Below are 15763 nucleotides of genomic sequence, written 5' to 3' on the forward strand. Positions count from 1 at the left end.
ATTTAAAAGACATTTATTTCAGCTCCCGAACAGGAAAGGTTTGGAGGGATATGGGCCAGGAGCAGGCAGATGGGACTTGTTTAGTTTGGGATTATGTTTAGTATGGACTGGTTGGGCCGAAGGGTCTGTTTCCATGCTGGATGAGTCTATGAGAAGCAGTGTTGTAGATCTTGGCCTTCCAAGTGTGAATGGAGATACCATTTCAACACTAGAAATAAGATGGTCTTGGCTCCTCGCACAACGTAGAAGACTGACATGCAGGGAAGTGAATAGCCTTATTCTATGCCAGCTATGGACTACAGGGGCCGTTGCTGCAGCTCTCACCCCCAAAAGGCCATCCCAGATGGCACACTTGCCCACCATGCCGTTGGGTTTCTATGGACAATTTCCTCCCTCCTTTTAAACAGAATTGCTGTAAATACTTGAGAGCAGAACTTGGAAAGACACCGCCATCTTGCACCAACGTTCCAATCAACGTCATGTTACCGTGGCAACGGGCAGACTGGAGGTGGCAGAGCTAGGGCTTGGCTGGCATGGTTTGATCTGAAAATGTGTTGCTGGTTAAAGCGCGGCAGGTCAGGCAGCATCCAAGGAACAGGAAATCCGACATTTCGGGCACAAGCCCTTCATCAGGAATGAGAATCAAGGCATTCCTGATGAAGGGCTTGTGCCCGAAACGTTGAATCTCCTGCTCCTTGGATGCTGCCTGACCTGCTGCGCTTTAACCAGCAACACATTTTCAGCTCTGATCTCCAGCATCTGCAGACCTCACTTTTCACTGGCATGGTTTGATGGGGAGGAGGGTGGTGACAGGGAGGGTGGGAGTGGGGTTCTGATCTGAGATGCCAACTGGGCAGGATGGCAAAGTGAGGGTTGCTCCACTCCCCCCCACCCCATGCCTGCCAGGGGTCCAGATAGAAGGCCGCGCCAGCAAGCCCGGGGTGGGGGGGGGGAGCCAAAATGGAGACGCAAGAGCCCTGGGGGGTGCCAAGTCCTGTTGTTGGCCAACCCAATATTGACTCAGCCTCAAGAGATAAGGGCACGAGCCTCCACTTCTGACCATTAACCCATTCCCACCCGGTCACCATGTCAACCACATTTCGGCATTCCGCCACTGTTAGGGAGAGGCTCCAGTCTCTGGCTCTCTCGCTGATCGCTGGAAGGCAAAATGGAATTGTAGGAAGGGGGTTCAGAGTGAGCGAGAGGTCGGGTGTCAGCTTTCAGCCCATTGAGCTGGAGGGAGGGGTGGGTGCCCGTTGAATGTAGGACAAGCTCCTCATCCCCCTCTTCATCGTCTTCAGCCAGGGGGAGGTCGAAGATCTGGGTCAGGAAGTGCAGTCCCATTGCCTTCTGGGAAGTCTGGATGAGAAGAAGCATCACTGTGAGGCCACACAGGAGGTAAACTGCAGGAGATGAAGGTGCACAGTTACTCTCTAACTTATCCACGCAGAAGCCAATGATAACTCCTGTCAACCCCACGTTCACAACTGTCACTCGCTCCCTCGCATTCTTTGTGAGTCAGAAGGTCACGGTTCAAGTCCTACTCCAAGAGCGTTGAGCACAAAACCAGCGCACTGTCTGAGGGTCAGTGGTGAGGGAGCACCACACTGTCAGAGGATCAATGCTGAGGGAGTGCCGCATTCTCTGAGGGTCAGTGTTGAAGGAGTGCCACGCTGTTGGAGGGTCAGTGTTGAGGGAGTGCCACATGTTGGAGAGGCAGTGCTGAGGGAGTGCAGCACTGTCGGAGGATCGGCGCTGAGGAGCGCTGCACTGTCGGAGGGTCAGTGCTGAGGGAGTGCCGCACTGTCGGAGGGTAAGAACTGAGGGAGTCTGCACTGTCGGAAGATCAGTGCTGAGGGAGTGCCGCACTATCGGAGGGTCAGTGCTGAGGGAGTGCTGCACTGTCGGAGGGACAGTGCTGAGGGAGTGCCGCACTGTCGGAGGGTCAGTGCTGAGGGAGCACCGCACTGTCGGAGGGACAGTGCTGAGGGAGTCTGCACTGTCGGAAGGTCAGTGCTGAGGGAGTGCCGCACTGTCAGAAGGTCAGTGCTGATGGAGTGCCGCACTGTCAGAGGGTCAGTGCTGAGGGACCGCTGCACTGTCGGAGGGTCAGTGCTGAGGGAGCGCTGCACTGTCGGAGGGTCAGTGCTGAGGGAGCGCAGCACTGTCGGAGGGTCAGTGCTGAGGAAGCGCTGCACTGTCGGAGGGTCAGTGCTGAGGGAGTGCCGCACTGTCGGAGAGTCAGTGCTGAGGGAGTGCCGCACTGTCGGAGAGTCAGTGCTGAGGGAGTGCCGCACTGTCGGAGAGTCAGTGCTGAGGGAGTGCCGCACTGTCGGAGGGTCAGTGCAGAGGGAGTGCCGCACTGTCGGAGGGTCAGTGCAGAGGGAGTGCCGCACTGTCGGAGGGTCAGTGCAGAGGGAGTGCCGCACTGTCGGAGGGTCAGTGCTGAGGGACCACTGCACTGTCGGAGGGTCAGTTCTGAGGGAGAGCCGCACTGTCGGAGGGTCAGTGCTGAGGGAGCACTGCACTGTCGAGGGTCAGTGCTGAGGAAGCGCTGCACTGTTGGAGGGTCAGTGCTGAGGGAGTGCCGCACTGTCGGAGAGTCAGTGCTGAGGGAGTGCCGCACTGTCGGAGGGTCAGTGCAGAGGGAGTGCCGCACTGTCGGAGGGTCAGTGCAGAGGGAGTGCCGCACTGTCGGAGGGTCAGTGCAGAGGGAGTGCCGCACTGTCGGAGAGTCAGTGCTGAGGGAGTGCCGCACTGTCGGAGGGACAGTGCTGAGGGAGCGCTGCACTGTCGGAGGGTCAGTGCTGAGGGAGCGCTGCACTGTCGGAGGGTCAGTGCTGAGGGAGCACTGCACTGTCGGAGGGTCAGTGCTGAGGGAGCGCTGCACTGTCGGAGGGTCAGTGCTGAGGGAGCGCTGCACTGTCGCAGGTGTCTTACTTCAGATGAGACCCTCAATCTATTCACTTATTTGGACACAAAGGACCTCAGAACACTCTCTGTTTGAAGGACAGCACAGGATATTTATCTGCCTTTAACACCATTTTCAGTGTCTAAGACATGGGAGGAGAAATATGTTCAGCCTACAATGTGATCATGGTCGAGCTTATTATCCTCAAATCCACTTTTCTGCCTTTTCTTGATCCTTGATCCCCCATGATCCTTGTGCCTTTCACTGATTAAAACAAATGGATCAGTTTGTGGGATCTATCTGTGAAGAAACCAGGGTTTAGCATCTCTCTCCACAACACAGCACCTATTTAAAATATTTTGTAACTTTAAAGGGTCCACACAAATGCACACTGCTGTTGACTCCACTCATGGGAGTATCTTCCAGGCCATTAAAATGGGAAATCCCAAGGTTGTGGTCGGCGCTATATGAATGCAAGTTCTTCCTTTAACAAAATAAGTCGGGCTGACAGATGGTGATGGAGCAATTCACAGAGCTCCCTCCGCGGCCTCGTTTCCACTCAGACCCTGCACTTATTGCTTTGTTTGGCCACATCACCGACACCAGCCCTTGGGGCAACACAGGGTTAGATCTTGCGATTCGAGATTCTGAGAGTATTCATTTAACACAATGAGGGAGCTCGGTGGAGACAAAGGATGATGGGGGAAAAGAGAGAGAGGAGGGGAGAGATGGAGCGAGAAAAGCAGAAAGAGGGCGCAGGACAGAGTGAAGCTGGGGGGGGGGCATATTGTCAGGAGAGAGAGAGAGTGTGTGTGTGTGAGAGAGAGAGAGAGAGAGAGAGAGGCTGAGAGGGCAGGACAAGGGGAGAGAGAGTGGCTGAGGGCTGGTGTATGTGTGTGTGTGTGTGAGAGAGGGAGAGACAGAGAGATGGCGAAAGAGAGAAAGAGACACAGAGATAGAGATAAGCAGAGACAGAGAGAGACAGAGACACACATACATACACAGACAGAAAGAGAGACAAAAAGAGACAGAGAGGCAGAGAGAGAGACACACACACACAGAAAGAGAGAGACACACAAAGAGACAGACAGACAGAGAGCGAGAGAGACACACAGAGAGAATGACATGACAGAGGGGAGAGAGTGTGGTTGGGGGGAGGTAGAGAGAGAGACAGTGAAAGGAAGACAGAATGGGAGACAGAGAGAGATGGTGAGAGAGAGAGGGACAGAGGGAGAGAGAGACACACACAGATACACAGAGAGAGAGAGACACACACACATGGACAGACAGCGAGACAGAGCAAGAGAAAGAGACACAGAGAAAGAAAGAGAGACAGAGAGAGACAGACACGGACAGACAGAGAGACAGAGAGACACAGAGCAAGGGAGACATTCAGTGAGAGGTCGACAGAGAGAGAGAGAGAGATAGAAAGAGAGAGAGACAGACAGACAGAGCAAGACAGACACAGGGCAAGGAGAGACAGATGGACATTGGAGAGAGGGGGAGACAGACGGATAGAAAGAGAGAGAGAGAGACACACACACACGCACAGTGAGAATGTGAGACACAGAGAGTGTGTGAGACAGAGACAGTGAGAGAGAGAGATTCCAGCCAGAAGGCTGAGCCAGTCAGGTACGGGTGAGGAGCTGTTACTCACAGGTGACTGATATCTTGTAAAGTGGCTGCAGGATCTGGTTGTCTAGGTCTCCAGGAACATAGTCCCCCAGGCCGATGGTGCTGAGGGAGATGAAGCAGAAATAGAAGGCATTGAGGTAGGTCCAATCCTTCTCGATGGCGCTGAAGATGGCGGCGGGGATGAGGAAGAAGCCGATGACGGTGAACAGGAACATCACGAGGCAGTGCACCTGGGTCACCCGCCGTTTCGAGTAGCCTAACCTCTCCTGGACCGCCTGGATGGGCCGATCGGTCAGGTAGATCATCAGCCTCTGCACCAGCACAGCGAGAAGCAGCATGGTGAAGGGGAGCCCCAGGGCAGCGAAGAAGATGGAGAAGCCCTTTCCCCCGTCAGAGATTGGGGTCGTGTGGCCATAACCTGGAGAGCAGAAATTCCCCATTTCAGTCTCAAAACATCGAGGAAATACAGACGTGCATTTACAAAGCGCCTTTCACGTCCCGAGGACACTGCAAGACAATTTGCAGCTAATCAAGTACTTTTCATTGGGGAGGAGCAGTCAACATTTGAATGTGGTGGCCCAATTGTACACAGCAAGATCCCACAACTTGATAATAGAGTCATAGAGATGTACAGCACAGAAACAGACCCTTCGGTCCAACGCATCCATGCCGACCAGTTATCCTAAATTAATCCAGTCCCATTTGCCAGCACCCGGCCCATATCCCTCCAAACCCTTCCTATTCATCTACCCATCCAAATGCCTCTTAAATGTTGTAATTGTACCAGCCTCCACCACATCCTCTGGCAGCTCATTCCATACACGTACCACCCTCTGTGTGAAAAAGTTGCCCCTTAGATCCCTTTTAAATCCTCCCCTCGCATCCTAAACCTAATCATCTGCTTTTCAGGGATAAATATTAACCAAAACCCAAATCTTTCCTTATCGAATGATCTCCTCAAAACAGAAACTCTCCCTTGCAGTACCTTTTCTAAACGAAGGAGATCAAAGTCTCACGAATGTCCCATGATTTGTGGTTAAGACAACTTTCACCTGACAATTCCTTTACACACCTGCAGGCACCTGGAATACCCCAGAGGGTGGACAATCCAATTGGATAACTGATGCTGCTGTTGTTTGTGACTTTTAATTGCCAGCACCACACTTTGCCATCTCTGATTCGCCACCATCTGAAGTCCTCACTGTCTCTGAGTTGCTTTGATCTGCTCACTGCCTCGGTTCCAGTTGCACTGTCCACACTCAGCACTCCACCATGCAGAGCCTCTGGAGAGTGTACCAAGGCGTTGAGTGGATTGGTCACATCCAGTCAACGCTACCCACAACTCAACTTGCTCCAGTGCCTAATCTGAGTGATGGGCACTGCCAACAACCATAGCAGGTGTGTGTGTGTGCGTGCGTGCACACATACATTCTCACACACAGATGCACGAACGCACCTACTCTCACACACACACACCCATTCTCTCACAGTCACACATGCATACTCTCCTACAAGCTCACATTCACATGCAAACACACTCAGACATGCACACTTGTACATATGTGCAAACACTTACACACACATGAACACATTCCAACATACACATACTTACACATATGTGCAAACACTCCCACATTTACACTTGCATGCACATGCAAATATACTCCCTCATTTATACACTTTCGCATACACACATGCACGCGCACACACGCTCACATGTGCATACACACATGCACGCGCACACACGCTCACGCGTGCACACACACACATGCATGCGCACACACGTGCATACACACATGCACATGCACACACATGCTTGCACACACACATGCACACACACACTTGCACACACATGCACGTGCACACACACTCATGCATGCACACACACACATGCACGTGCACACATACTCATGTGCATACACACACTCACGTGCGCACACACTCACATGCACGCTCACACATCCACACACTCACATGCATGTGCAAACACACGTGTCCACACACTCTCATGCACGCGCACACAGCCACACTCATATGTGCACACACTCACATCTACATGCATACGTACTCACACATGCACACACAAATACCTGCAAATGCACTCACCTACGTGCATACACACTCACGTATATATGCAAACTCAATCACACATGCACATACACACATGCAAACACACACACAAACAAACTTGTTCATGTACTCATTTGCACACTCACTCATGTGCAAACACACTGCCTTGCACATGTCCTCATGTATGCAGCTCAAAGCTCCACACACTCGCAAATACCACGTCTTGGATGTGCGCACACCTGCATGTGCACTCTCCCAAATGTTACCACTTCAAGCCCAGTGGATCCAGTTCTGAAGAAGTGACTTCAAACACTGACCCTGTTTCTGTTTCCACAGATAATGTCAAACCTGCTGAGTTTCTCCAGCAATTGTGTTTTGTGTCAGTCATACACTGTGTTGTGTTTCTAAGATTCGACAGGGCTGCATTTCAGATACCTTAAACACTTGCTGGAAGGCTTTATTGTTTTGTGAATAGCTAGCATGGCTGATGCAGAGAGGACTTTTTCTTTATAGAACTCATCCGGAACAAACTGTTATTCCTGTTGACTGGATTCCCTGTGCAGGAATAGTGGAGGGTACTCGATCACAAGCTGAACAGCAAGACTAGAATATTAACCCATGACAGACTGGTGTTCCAAACACATTAGAGACGTTATTGGCCACAAAAGCAGCCAACAGCAATTGCACTGGAGGGGCTGCAGTGGACATTCACCAGGATGTCACCTGGCCTGGGGTCATCCAGCGATGATGACATTAGTTAGGCCACTTTTGGAATACTGCATTCAATTCTGGTCTCCCTGCTATAGGAAAGTTGTCGTGAAAATTGAAAGGGTTCATAAAAGATGTACAAGGATGTTGCCAGGGTTGGAGGATCTGAGCTACAGGGAGAGGCTGAACAGGCTGGGGCTGTTTTCCCTGGAGCATCAGAGGCTGAGGGGTGACCTTATAGGGGTTTATAAAATCATGAGGGGCATGGATAGGGTGAAAAGACAAGGTCTTTTCCCCAGGATAGGGGAGTTTAATACTAGAGGGCATAGGTTTAGGGTGAGAGGGGAAAGATATAAAAGGGGGAACTTTTTCACACAGAGGGTGGTGCGCGTGGAATGAGCTGCCAGAGGAAGTGGTGGAGGCTGGTACAATTACAGCATTTAAAAGTTAAAAATCACACAACACCGGGTTATAGTCCAACAGGTTTATTTGGAAGCACTAGCTTTCGGAGCGTTACTCCTTCATCAAGTGACTGTGGAGTATAAGATTGTAAGACACATAATTTTTAGAGTCATAGAGCTGTACAATATGGAAACTGACCCTTCAGTCCAACGCGTCCATGCCGACCAGATATCCCAACCCAATGTAGTCCCACTTACCAGCACCCGGCCCATATCCCTCCAAATTTATAGTAATAAATGCCATAATTTGCTATAAATTCTGTGTCAAACAATCTTATTCTCCACAACCACCTGATGAAGGAGCGTCGCTCCGAAAGCTAGTGCTTCCAATTAAACCTGTTGGACTATAACCTGGTGTTGTGTGATTTTTAACTTTGTCCACCCCAGTCCAACACCGGCACCTCCAAATCATAACATTTAAAAAGACATCTGGATGGGAAGGGTTTAGAGGGATACAGACCAGGTGCTGGCAAATTGGACTGGATTAATTTGGGATATCTGGTCAGTATGGACGAGTTGGACCGAAGGGTCTGTTTCCGTGCTGTACATCTCCGTGACTCTATGAGAGATCAGTTGGCTGGAGTTGTCTTCCTTAGAGCAGGGAAGGCTGTGGGAGTGGGGAACCATCTGATTTAGATGTACAATGGTCTGAGCAGTAAAGACAGGTTAGATACAGAGATAACTTTCCCTTTTGTAAAGGGGCCAATAAATAAAGGAGGGGAAACAGGTTGAGTGTAGAAGCTTTAAAGGGGATTGATCGAAAGATGTTTTTTTTAATCACCCAGAGGATGGAGGGAATATGCAAATCAGTGTCCAAAAGGATAGTAGACTTGGAAACCCTGAAGACATTTAAGAAATACTTAGGCAAGTCCTCAAAATGTCAACACATACAGGGCTGTAGGGGCTGAACACTGGGAAATGGCATTAAAATGAACGGAAAACAGAAATTGCTGGAAATTCAGCCAACCCTTTCTGCACTGGTCATCAAACATCCATCTATTTTAAATAAAAACAGAATGAACTGTGGATACTGTCAATCAGAAATGAAAGCAGACGTTGCTGGAAAAGCTCAGCAGGTCTGGCAGCATCCGTGGAGAGAAATCCGAGTTAACGTTTCGGGTCCAGTGACCCTTCCCTCAGAACTGGCGCTAGCTGGGAAAATGTCAGTTTATATGCAGAAGAGAGGGTGCAGGAAGCAGGGGAAGGAGCAGACGAGAGGTGGGTATAGAGCCTAAAGAGAGAGAGAGAGAGAGAGGAACAGTTGGACAGACAAAGGTGTGGATAGCGATCTGGCTGGGAGGGTGAAAAGTTGTTAATAGGGCACTGTTAGTGGCTAACAATGAGATTCCACTCTCACCACCCTACCTTCTGCATTCAACCCAATATTGTCCCAGATACCATCAGTTCTGAGGAAGGTCACTCGATTCAAAACATTAATTCCCATTTCTCTCCACAGATGCTGCAAGACCTGCCGAGCTTTCCCAGCAACTTCTGCTTTCGTTTCTGATTTACAGCGTCTGCAGTTCTTTCTGTTTTTAATTAAAATAGATGGATGTTTGATGACCAGTGCAGAAACAAAAGACATCATTGGCTGCTGCAAAAACTGCACGGTGCTATGAAGTCTCTCGGAATAAGTCCCGCCCACAGCTAGCAAACTGAGGACGGTGTCCACCTGACCCAGAGGAACATGTTACTGCACAGGGAGCTGTGCGGTGAAGAGTTTATCAGGGAGAAAGCTGGGTAGATTAGGAAGGGGATCCGTGAAGTTTGTGATGATGCTTTCACTTTAACAAGATTATTTTGTCCTTGGGTCTTTTTCAAGAGAGGTTGTAAAAGCAGAGTTGCCAAAATGTCTGGAAATGCCTACCATAACAATAGCAGGGGAATGGTCAATCCTCCCAATTCAGGTTTTTTTTCCCCTAATTTGGTTTAGCTGCAACGGAAGCTGCTGAAATGCAAAAAAAAGTTCCATGCTTCAGCAGATGATCCCTGGCTGACTTTTCTCCCTGATACGGGGTGGCACGGTGGTTAGCACTGCTGCCTCACAGCGCCTGAGACCCGGGTTCAATTCCCGACTCAGGCGACTGACTGTGTGGAGTTTGCACGTTCTCCCCGTGTCTGGGTGCTCCGGTTTCCTCCCACAGTCCAAAGATGTGCGGGCCAGGTGAATTGGCCATGCTGAATTGCCCGTAGTGTTAGGTAAGGGGTAAATGTAGGGGTATGGGTGGGTTGCACTTTGGTGGGTCGGTGTGGACTTGTTGGGCCGAAGGGCCTGTTTCCACACTGTAAGTAATCTAATCTAAACCTGAGCCTACAAGCCCCAACTCTGACCTCTAACCCCATTCTCATTGGGCAAAAAAGTGTCAGCAATAATTCCACTAACAGCATCGCCCCAAACCTGTAGTCTCTAACCCCTGGAACTGTGTTTCCCAAAACTTTCCCTGTTGTGACTCCATTTTGAGATTTGAAAAGTACCATAACCCTTTGGTGACTGATAGACGGAAGGCTACCAGTGCGGGGTGGAGTTGGCCATTTGTACCTCAGAACTTGCAATCCACAATAATGGCAGTCTCGACCCTCACACTGTAAGTAATCTAATCTAAAAAAAACCTCTCCTGCTTGTAAGAACCTGCATCGGAATTTGCTTTTGGCCAAGGGTGTATTAATGGGGATGTCATGGGAATTGGAACAACTCCTTGGTCAAGTTGCTGAGTCGGGTGAATTAAGTTTTCTAATGGTTAAATTCTGCTTTCTTTTGTTTGTGTTGCGAGTGTAGAGTTTCAGTAAATTCTGTTTTGCTTAAAGCCGGGTGGTTTGACCAGCTGTATCCCACCTGGAACATCCACTTCACATCTGCCTTTAAAATAAGGAAAAGTTAGGGTGTAGGTGACCTTCTTAAAATATTTTGAGGGGTCTGGCCTGGTCCCTAACAAGTTGGACTATGCCAACAGACTGTTAGTGACCCAAAGTAGTTGCATTTGTCTCTGTATCTTGTGGACTCAAGCCCTGCTCCAGTTCCTTGAGCAGATAACCCAGGGTGTAACTCCCAGTGCACTATGGAAAGAATTCCACACTGTCAGAGGAGCTTAATTCTGGATGAAATCCGGTGCCTCTGAAAGGCCAAGACTAACATGACTTCTAAACCATATCTGCCCGTTCTACTCTCCTACAAGTAGGATTTAGATTCCCTACAGTGTGGAAACAGGCCCTTTGGCCCAACAAGTCCACACTGACCCTCTGAAGAGTAACCCACCCAGACCCATTCTCCTACCCTATATTGACCCCTGACTGACGCACCTATCACTAATGGCAATTTAAGAATGGCCAATCCACCCTACCCTGCACATCTTTGGATTGTGGGAGGAAACCTAGAGCACCCAAGGAAACCCAGGCAGACACGGGTAAACTCCGCACAGACCTAAGGGTGGAATCGAACCCGGGACCCTGGCGCTGTGAGGCAGCAGTGCTAACCACTGAGCCACCGTGCCACCCCAGTTTTTACAGCCTCTCAGGCATTACCATGTCACGTTCTGAACACAAAGTCTCTGCTCCATTTGGAGTCATACAGCAGGGAAACAGACCTTTCGGTCCACACTGACCATAATCCCAAACTAAACTAATCCCACCTGCCTGCGCTTGGCCCACATCCCTCCAACATTTCTTATTCATGGACTTATCCAAATGTCTTTAAAACATTGTAACTGTACCCACATCCCCCACTTCCCTCTGAACGTTCATTCCTCACATGAATCACTCCCTGTGTAAAAAATGTTTCTGATATTTCAACAGGGACTGCCCTTCAGAAAGTCTTTAAGTGACTCTGAAACACTTTGGTACATCCCAAGACAGCGAATAGCATCGATGATTGTTGGTGGGTTATCCTGAGGGTCACCACATCTAAGGCAAGGGGAGAGTAAAGAGCTGTACAGCACAGAAACAAATCCTTCAGTCCAACTCGTCCACGCTAATCAGATATCCTAAAACATTCAGTCCCATTTGCCAGCACTTGGCCCATGTCCCTCTAAACTCTTCTTATTCATATACCCATCCTGATGCCTTTTAAATGTTGTTATTGTACCAGCCTCCACCACTTCCTCTGGCAGCTCATTCCACACACTTGTAAATATTGTCCCTTAGGCCCCTTTTAAATCTTTCCCGTCTCACTTTAAACCTATGCCCTCTGGTTTTGGACTCTCCTACCCTGGGCAAAAGACATTGTCTATTTATCCTATCCATGCCCCTCATGATTTTATAACCGTCTATAAGGTCACCCCTCAGCCTCCAACACTCCAGGGAAAACAGCCCCAGCCTATTCAGCCTCTTGCTATGGCTTAAAATTTCCAACCCTGGCAATAAGAGGTGGCACAGTGGCTCAGTGGTTAGCACTGCTGCCTCACAGCACCGGGGACCTGGGTTCAATTCCCACCTGGCTGTGTGGAGTTTGCACATTCTCCCCCGTGTCTGTGTGGGTTTGTTCCAGTTTCCTCCCACAATCACAAAGATGTGCAGGTCAGATGAACCGGCCATGCTAAATTGCCCACAGTGTTAGTCAGGGATAAATATATAGTAGGGGAATGGGTCTGGTTGGGTTTCTCTTCAGAGGGGCAGTGTGGACTGGTTGGGCTGAAGGGCCTGCTCCTCCCTAAGGGAATCTAAACTAATCTAATAAGAGGTTGAGAAGGACAGTCCTTCACATAACTTCAGCTGGTTATTGTTGTCGTCACATTGACAACACACAAACCAGTTAAATAATTCATGCAGGCCATTCAGCCCAAGTCTCTGCTAGCTCAGTGCAAGAACTCATTCTTCAAACCCCTATGAATATTTCCTTTTAATTATCTGATTTTTAAAAAAACTTAGAGCAGCTTCCATCACCCTTTCAGTCATTACATCACCCACTTAAAAACACAGTCTCTTTCACCTCCCAGTTGGAGATAGGCAATAATGCATCGTTCAAATGTGTGCAAACACTTTTAAGAAAACTTCAGAGCTTTTCTTAAAAACACTGGTAAACATTTTAAGCTTATTCCAAACGTTGAGGAACTTCTTAAAAAGCATTTTTTGAACATTAAAAACTTCAAATAAACTTATTGAAATTACTTTTACTATGTATTAAAAAATATTAATTATCTAAAATAGATTATAAAATCTTTTCTCAAAAATAATACTTTTAATAAACTATCAAAAATACTTCCAAATAATTGACCTTTAACAACTTGATCAAAATGTTGAAAAACATTTTAATCAATATTTTCAAATGTTGGAAAACATCTCTAAACTTTATCATCGCTGAAAATCATTTTTAAAAAAGCTTTTTCAAATCTTGGACAATTAAAAATCAAAAAATGCTGAACAACTTTTAACAACTTGATTGAATGTTGAAAAATATTTTGAAAACCTTTTCAAATGTTGGACAAGGTCTGAAAAACTACCAATTGGTGAAAAAAAACATTTTGCATAAACATTATCGAACGCTGAACAACTTTTTACAACTTGATTAAATGTTGAAAAATATTTTGAAAACCTTTTCAAATGTTGGACAAGATCTAAAAAAATCTACCAATCGTTGAAGAAAATTTTTACATAAACATTATCGAATGCTGAACAACTTTTTACAACTTGATTAAATGTTGAAAAATATTTTGAAAACCTTTTCAAATGTTGGACAAGGTCTGAAAAACTACCAATTGGTGAAAAAAAACATTTTGCATAAACATTATCGAATGCTGAATAACTTTTTTACAACTTGGTGAAATGTTGAAAAGTATTTTTAAAAACATTTTCAAATATTGCACAAGATCTAAACAAAACCTATCAATTGGTGAAAAAATTTTTTTACATAAACATTATCGAATGCTGAATAACTTTTTTACAACTTGGTGAAATGTTGAAAAGTATTTTTAAAAACATTTTCAAATATTGGACAAGATCTAAAAAAAACTATCAATTGGTGAAAAAATTTTTTACATAAACATTATCGAATGCTGAATAACTTTTTTACAACTTGGTGAAATGTTGAAAAGTATTTTTTAAAACATTTTCAAATATTGGACAAGATCTAAAAAAAACTATCAATTGGTGAAAAAATTTTTACATAAACATTATCGAATGCTGAATAACTTTTGATAAGCTGCTTAAATGTTCAAAAATACCTTTTTAAAAACCTTTTCAAAATGTTGAAAACTTTTGTGAACGTCTTTAAAAACTTATGTTAACAATGTTATCAACATGCAACACAGAATAAACAGTCCTGACACCCACCCACTGTGGTGACCAAGGTGCTGACAAAGAAGAAAGCAGAGGCGAAGTCCCAGTTGGTCTGTGAGCTGTTGGTGAGGACCGAGACACCGTACCGATGCGCCTCCAGTGCCCGCTCTAGAAAGTCGTCCAGGTCGGACTCAGCCAGGCAAGGAGTATCGTTGAGGAGCCCGGACTTCAAGGAACGCAATTGGTTCCGGAGACTGCGTTCGTAAGGTCGCTCTATCAGGGACACGATCACTGCCCCCAGCAGCAGGTAAGACAGGTAGAAAAGAACAATCCACAGGCAGCCGCACTTTGCCATCCTCCCCCCTTTCCCGGAGAACCCTCCAAAGGGATATCTCCAGCCTCTGCCCCGAACCCACAAACTTCGCCACAACTTTTGAGTTTCCGCACGACTGAGACGCTCAGAGTCCCCGCCTCAGTGGCGGCTGTGACACTCAGGAAAACGCCTTCAGACATCTCACCTTTCCGGGAATTTTAAACACAGTGTGGTACCGTCTTCTTGCACTAAGTTAAAAATCACACAACACCAGGTTATGGTCCAACAGGTTTTAATTGGAAGCACTAGCTTTCGGAGTGACTACCACCTGATGAAGGGGCAGCGCTCCTGTGCTTCCAAATAAATCTATTGGACTATAACCTGGTGTTGTGTGATTTTTAACTTTGTACACCCCAGTCCAACACCAGCATCTCCAAATCAAGTCTTCTTGTAAGTTACATCCCACTCTATATCTTTCTATAATACACTGAGTGTGCTGTATTCTTACTGTAATATACAGTGCAAACCATCCTGTAATATCCACTCAGTGTACACCATCCTGTAAAATATACTCAGTGTACACCATCCTGTAATATCCACTCAGTGTACATCATCCTGTAAAATATACTCAGTGTACACCATCCTGTAAAATACACTCAGTGTACACCATCCTGTAATATCCACTCAGTGCACATCATCCTGTAAAATATACTCAGTGTACACCATCCTGTAAAATACACTCAGTGTACACCATCCTGTAATATCCACTCAATGCAAACCATCCTGTAATATCCACTCAGTGTACACCATCCTGTAAAATACACTCAGTGTACACCACCCTGTAATATCCACTCAGTGTAAGCCATTCTGTAATATCCACTCTGTAATATACACACAGTATAAATCATCCTGTAATATACACTCTGTAATATACAGTGCAAACCATCCTGTAATATACACTCTGTGATATACACACAGTGTAAATCACACACAGTGTAAATCATACTGTAACATTGTGGGTGGCACGGTGGCTCAGTGGTTAGCACTGCTGCCTCACAGCGCCAGAGACCTGGCTTCAATTCCCGCCTCAGGCAACTGTCTGTTCGGAGTTTGCACATTCTCCCCGTGTCTGTGTGAGTTTCCTCCCACCGTCCAAAAATGTGCAGGTTAGGGTGGATTGGCCATGCTAAATTGCCCATAGTGTTAGGTGAAGGGGTAAATGTCGAGGAGTGGGTCTGGGTGGGTTGCTCTTCAGTGGGTTGGTGCGGACTTGTTGGGCCAAAGGGCCTGATTCCACACTGTAAGTAATCTAATCTATCACACTCTAATAATGCTTAGCATAAACCATCCAGTAACACACATTCTGTAATGTACACTCAGTGTAAATCATCCTGTAATATACACTTTGTAAAATACAGTGCAAACCATCCTGTAATATACACTCTGTAATATCCACTC

The 15763-nt window shown here is 47.1% G+C and overlaps 1 protein-coding gene across 1 annotated transcript; it reads right to left on the reverse strand.

The window, feature by feature from the left end:
* Nucleotides 1-749: 749 nt before the first annotated feature.
* LOC132836730 (potassium channel subfamily K member 1-like) lies at nucleotides 750-14429 on the reverse strand. Its single transcript, XM_060856152.1, has 3 exons — nucleotides 14047-14429; nucleotides 4569-4964; nucleotides 750-1403 (listed from the first exon to the last, which is right to left on the reverse strand). Exons 1-3 carry the CDS (start codon nucleotides 14345-14347, stop codon nucleotides 1090-1092), a joined length of 1011 nt encoding a protein of 336 aa, XP_060712135.1. The 5' UTR covers nucleotides 14348-14429; the 3' UTR covers nucleotides 750-1089.
* Between the last annotated feature and the right edge of the window lie 1334 nt (nucleotides 14430-15763).

Source organism: Hemiscyllium ocellatum, chromosome 47 (genome assembly GCF_020745735.1).
Source record: "Hemiscyllium ocellatum isolate sHemOce1 chromosome 47, sHemOce1.pat.X.cur, whole genome shotgun sequence".
Taxonomy (NCBI): domain Eukaryota; kingdom Metazoa; phylum Chordata; class Chondrichthyes; order Orectolobiformes; family Hemiscylliidae; genus Hemiscyllium; species Hemiscyllium ocellatum.

What these genes read in the sequence shown, in the direction of transcription:
- LOC132836730 (XM_060856152.1), bottom strand. Translation starts at nt 14,347, where the DNA reads ATGGCAAAGTGCGGCTGCCTGTGGATTGTTCTTTTCTACCTGTCTTAC. An exon ending in CACCTTGGTCACCACAGTGG is followed by an intron (nt 4,965 to 14,046) that starts GTGGGTGTCAGG and finishes TCTGCTCTCCAG; the next exon opens with GTTATGGCCACACGACCCCA. An exon ending in TTACAAGATATCAGTCACCT is followed by an intron (nt 1,404 to 4,568) that starts GTGAGTAACAGC and finishes CATCTCCTGCAG; the next exon opens with TTTACCTCCTGTGTGGCCTC.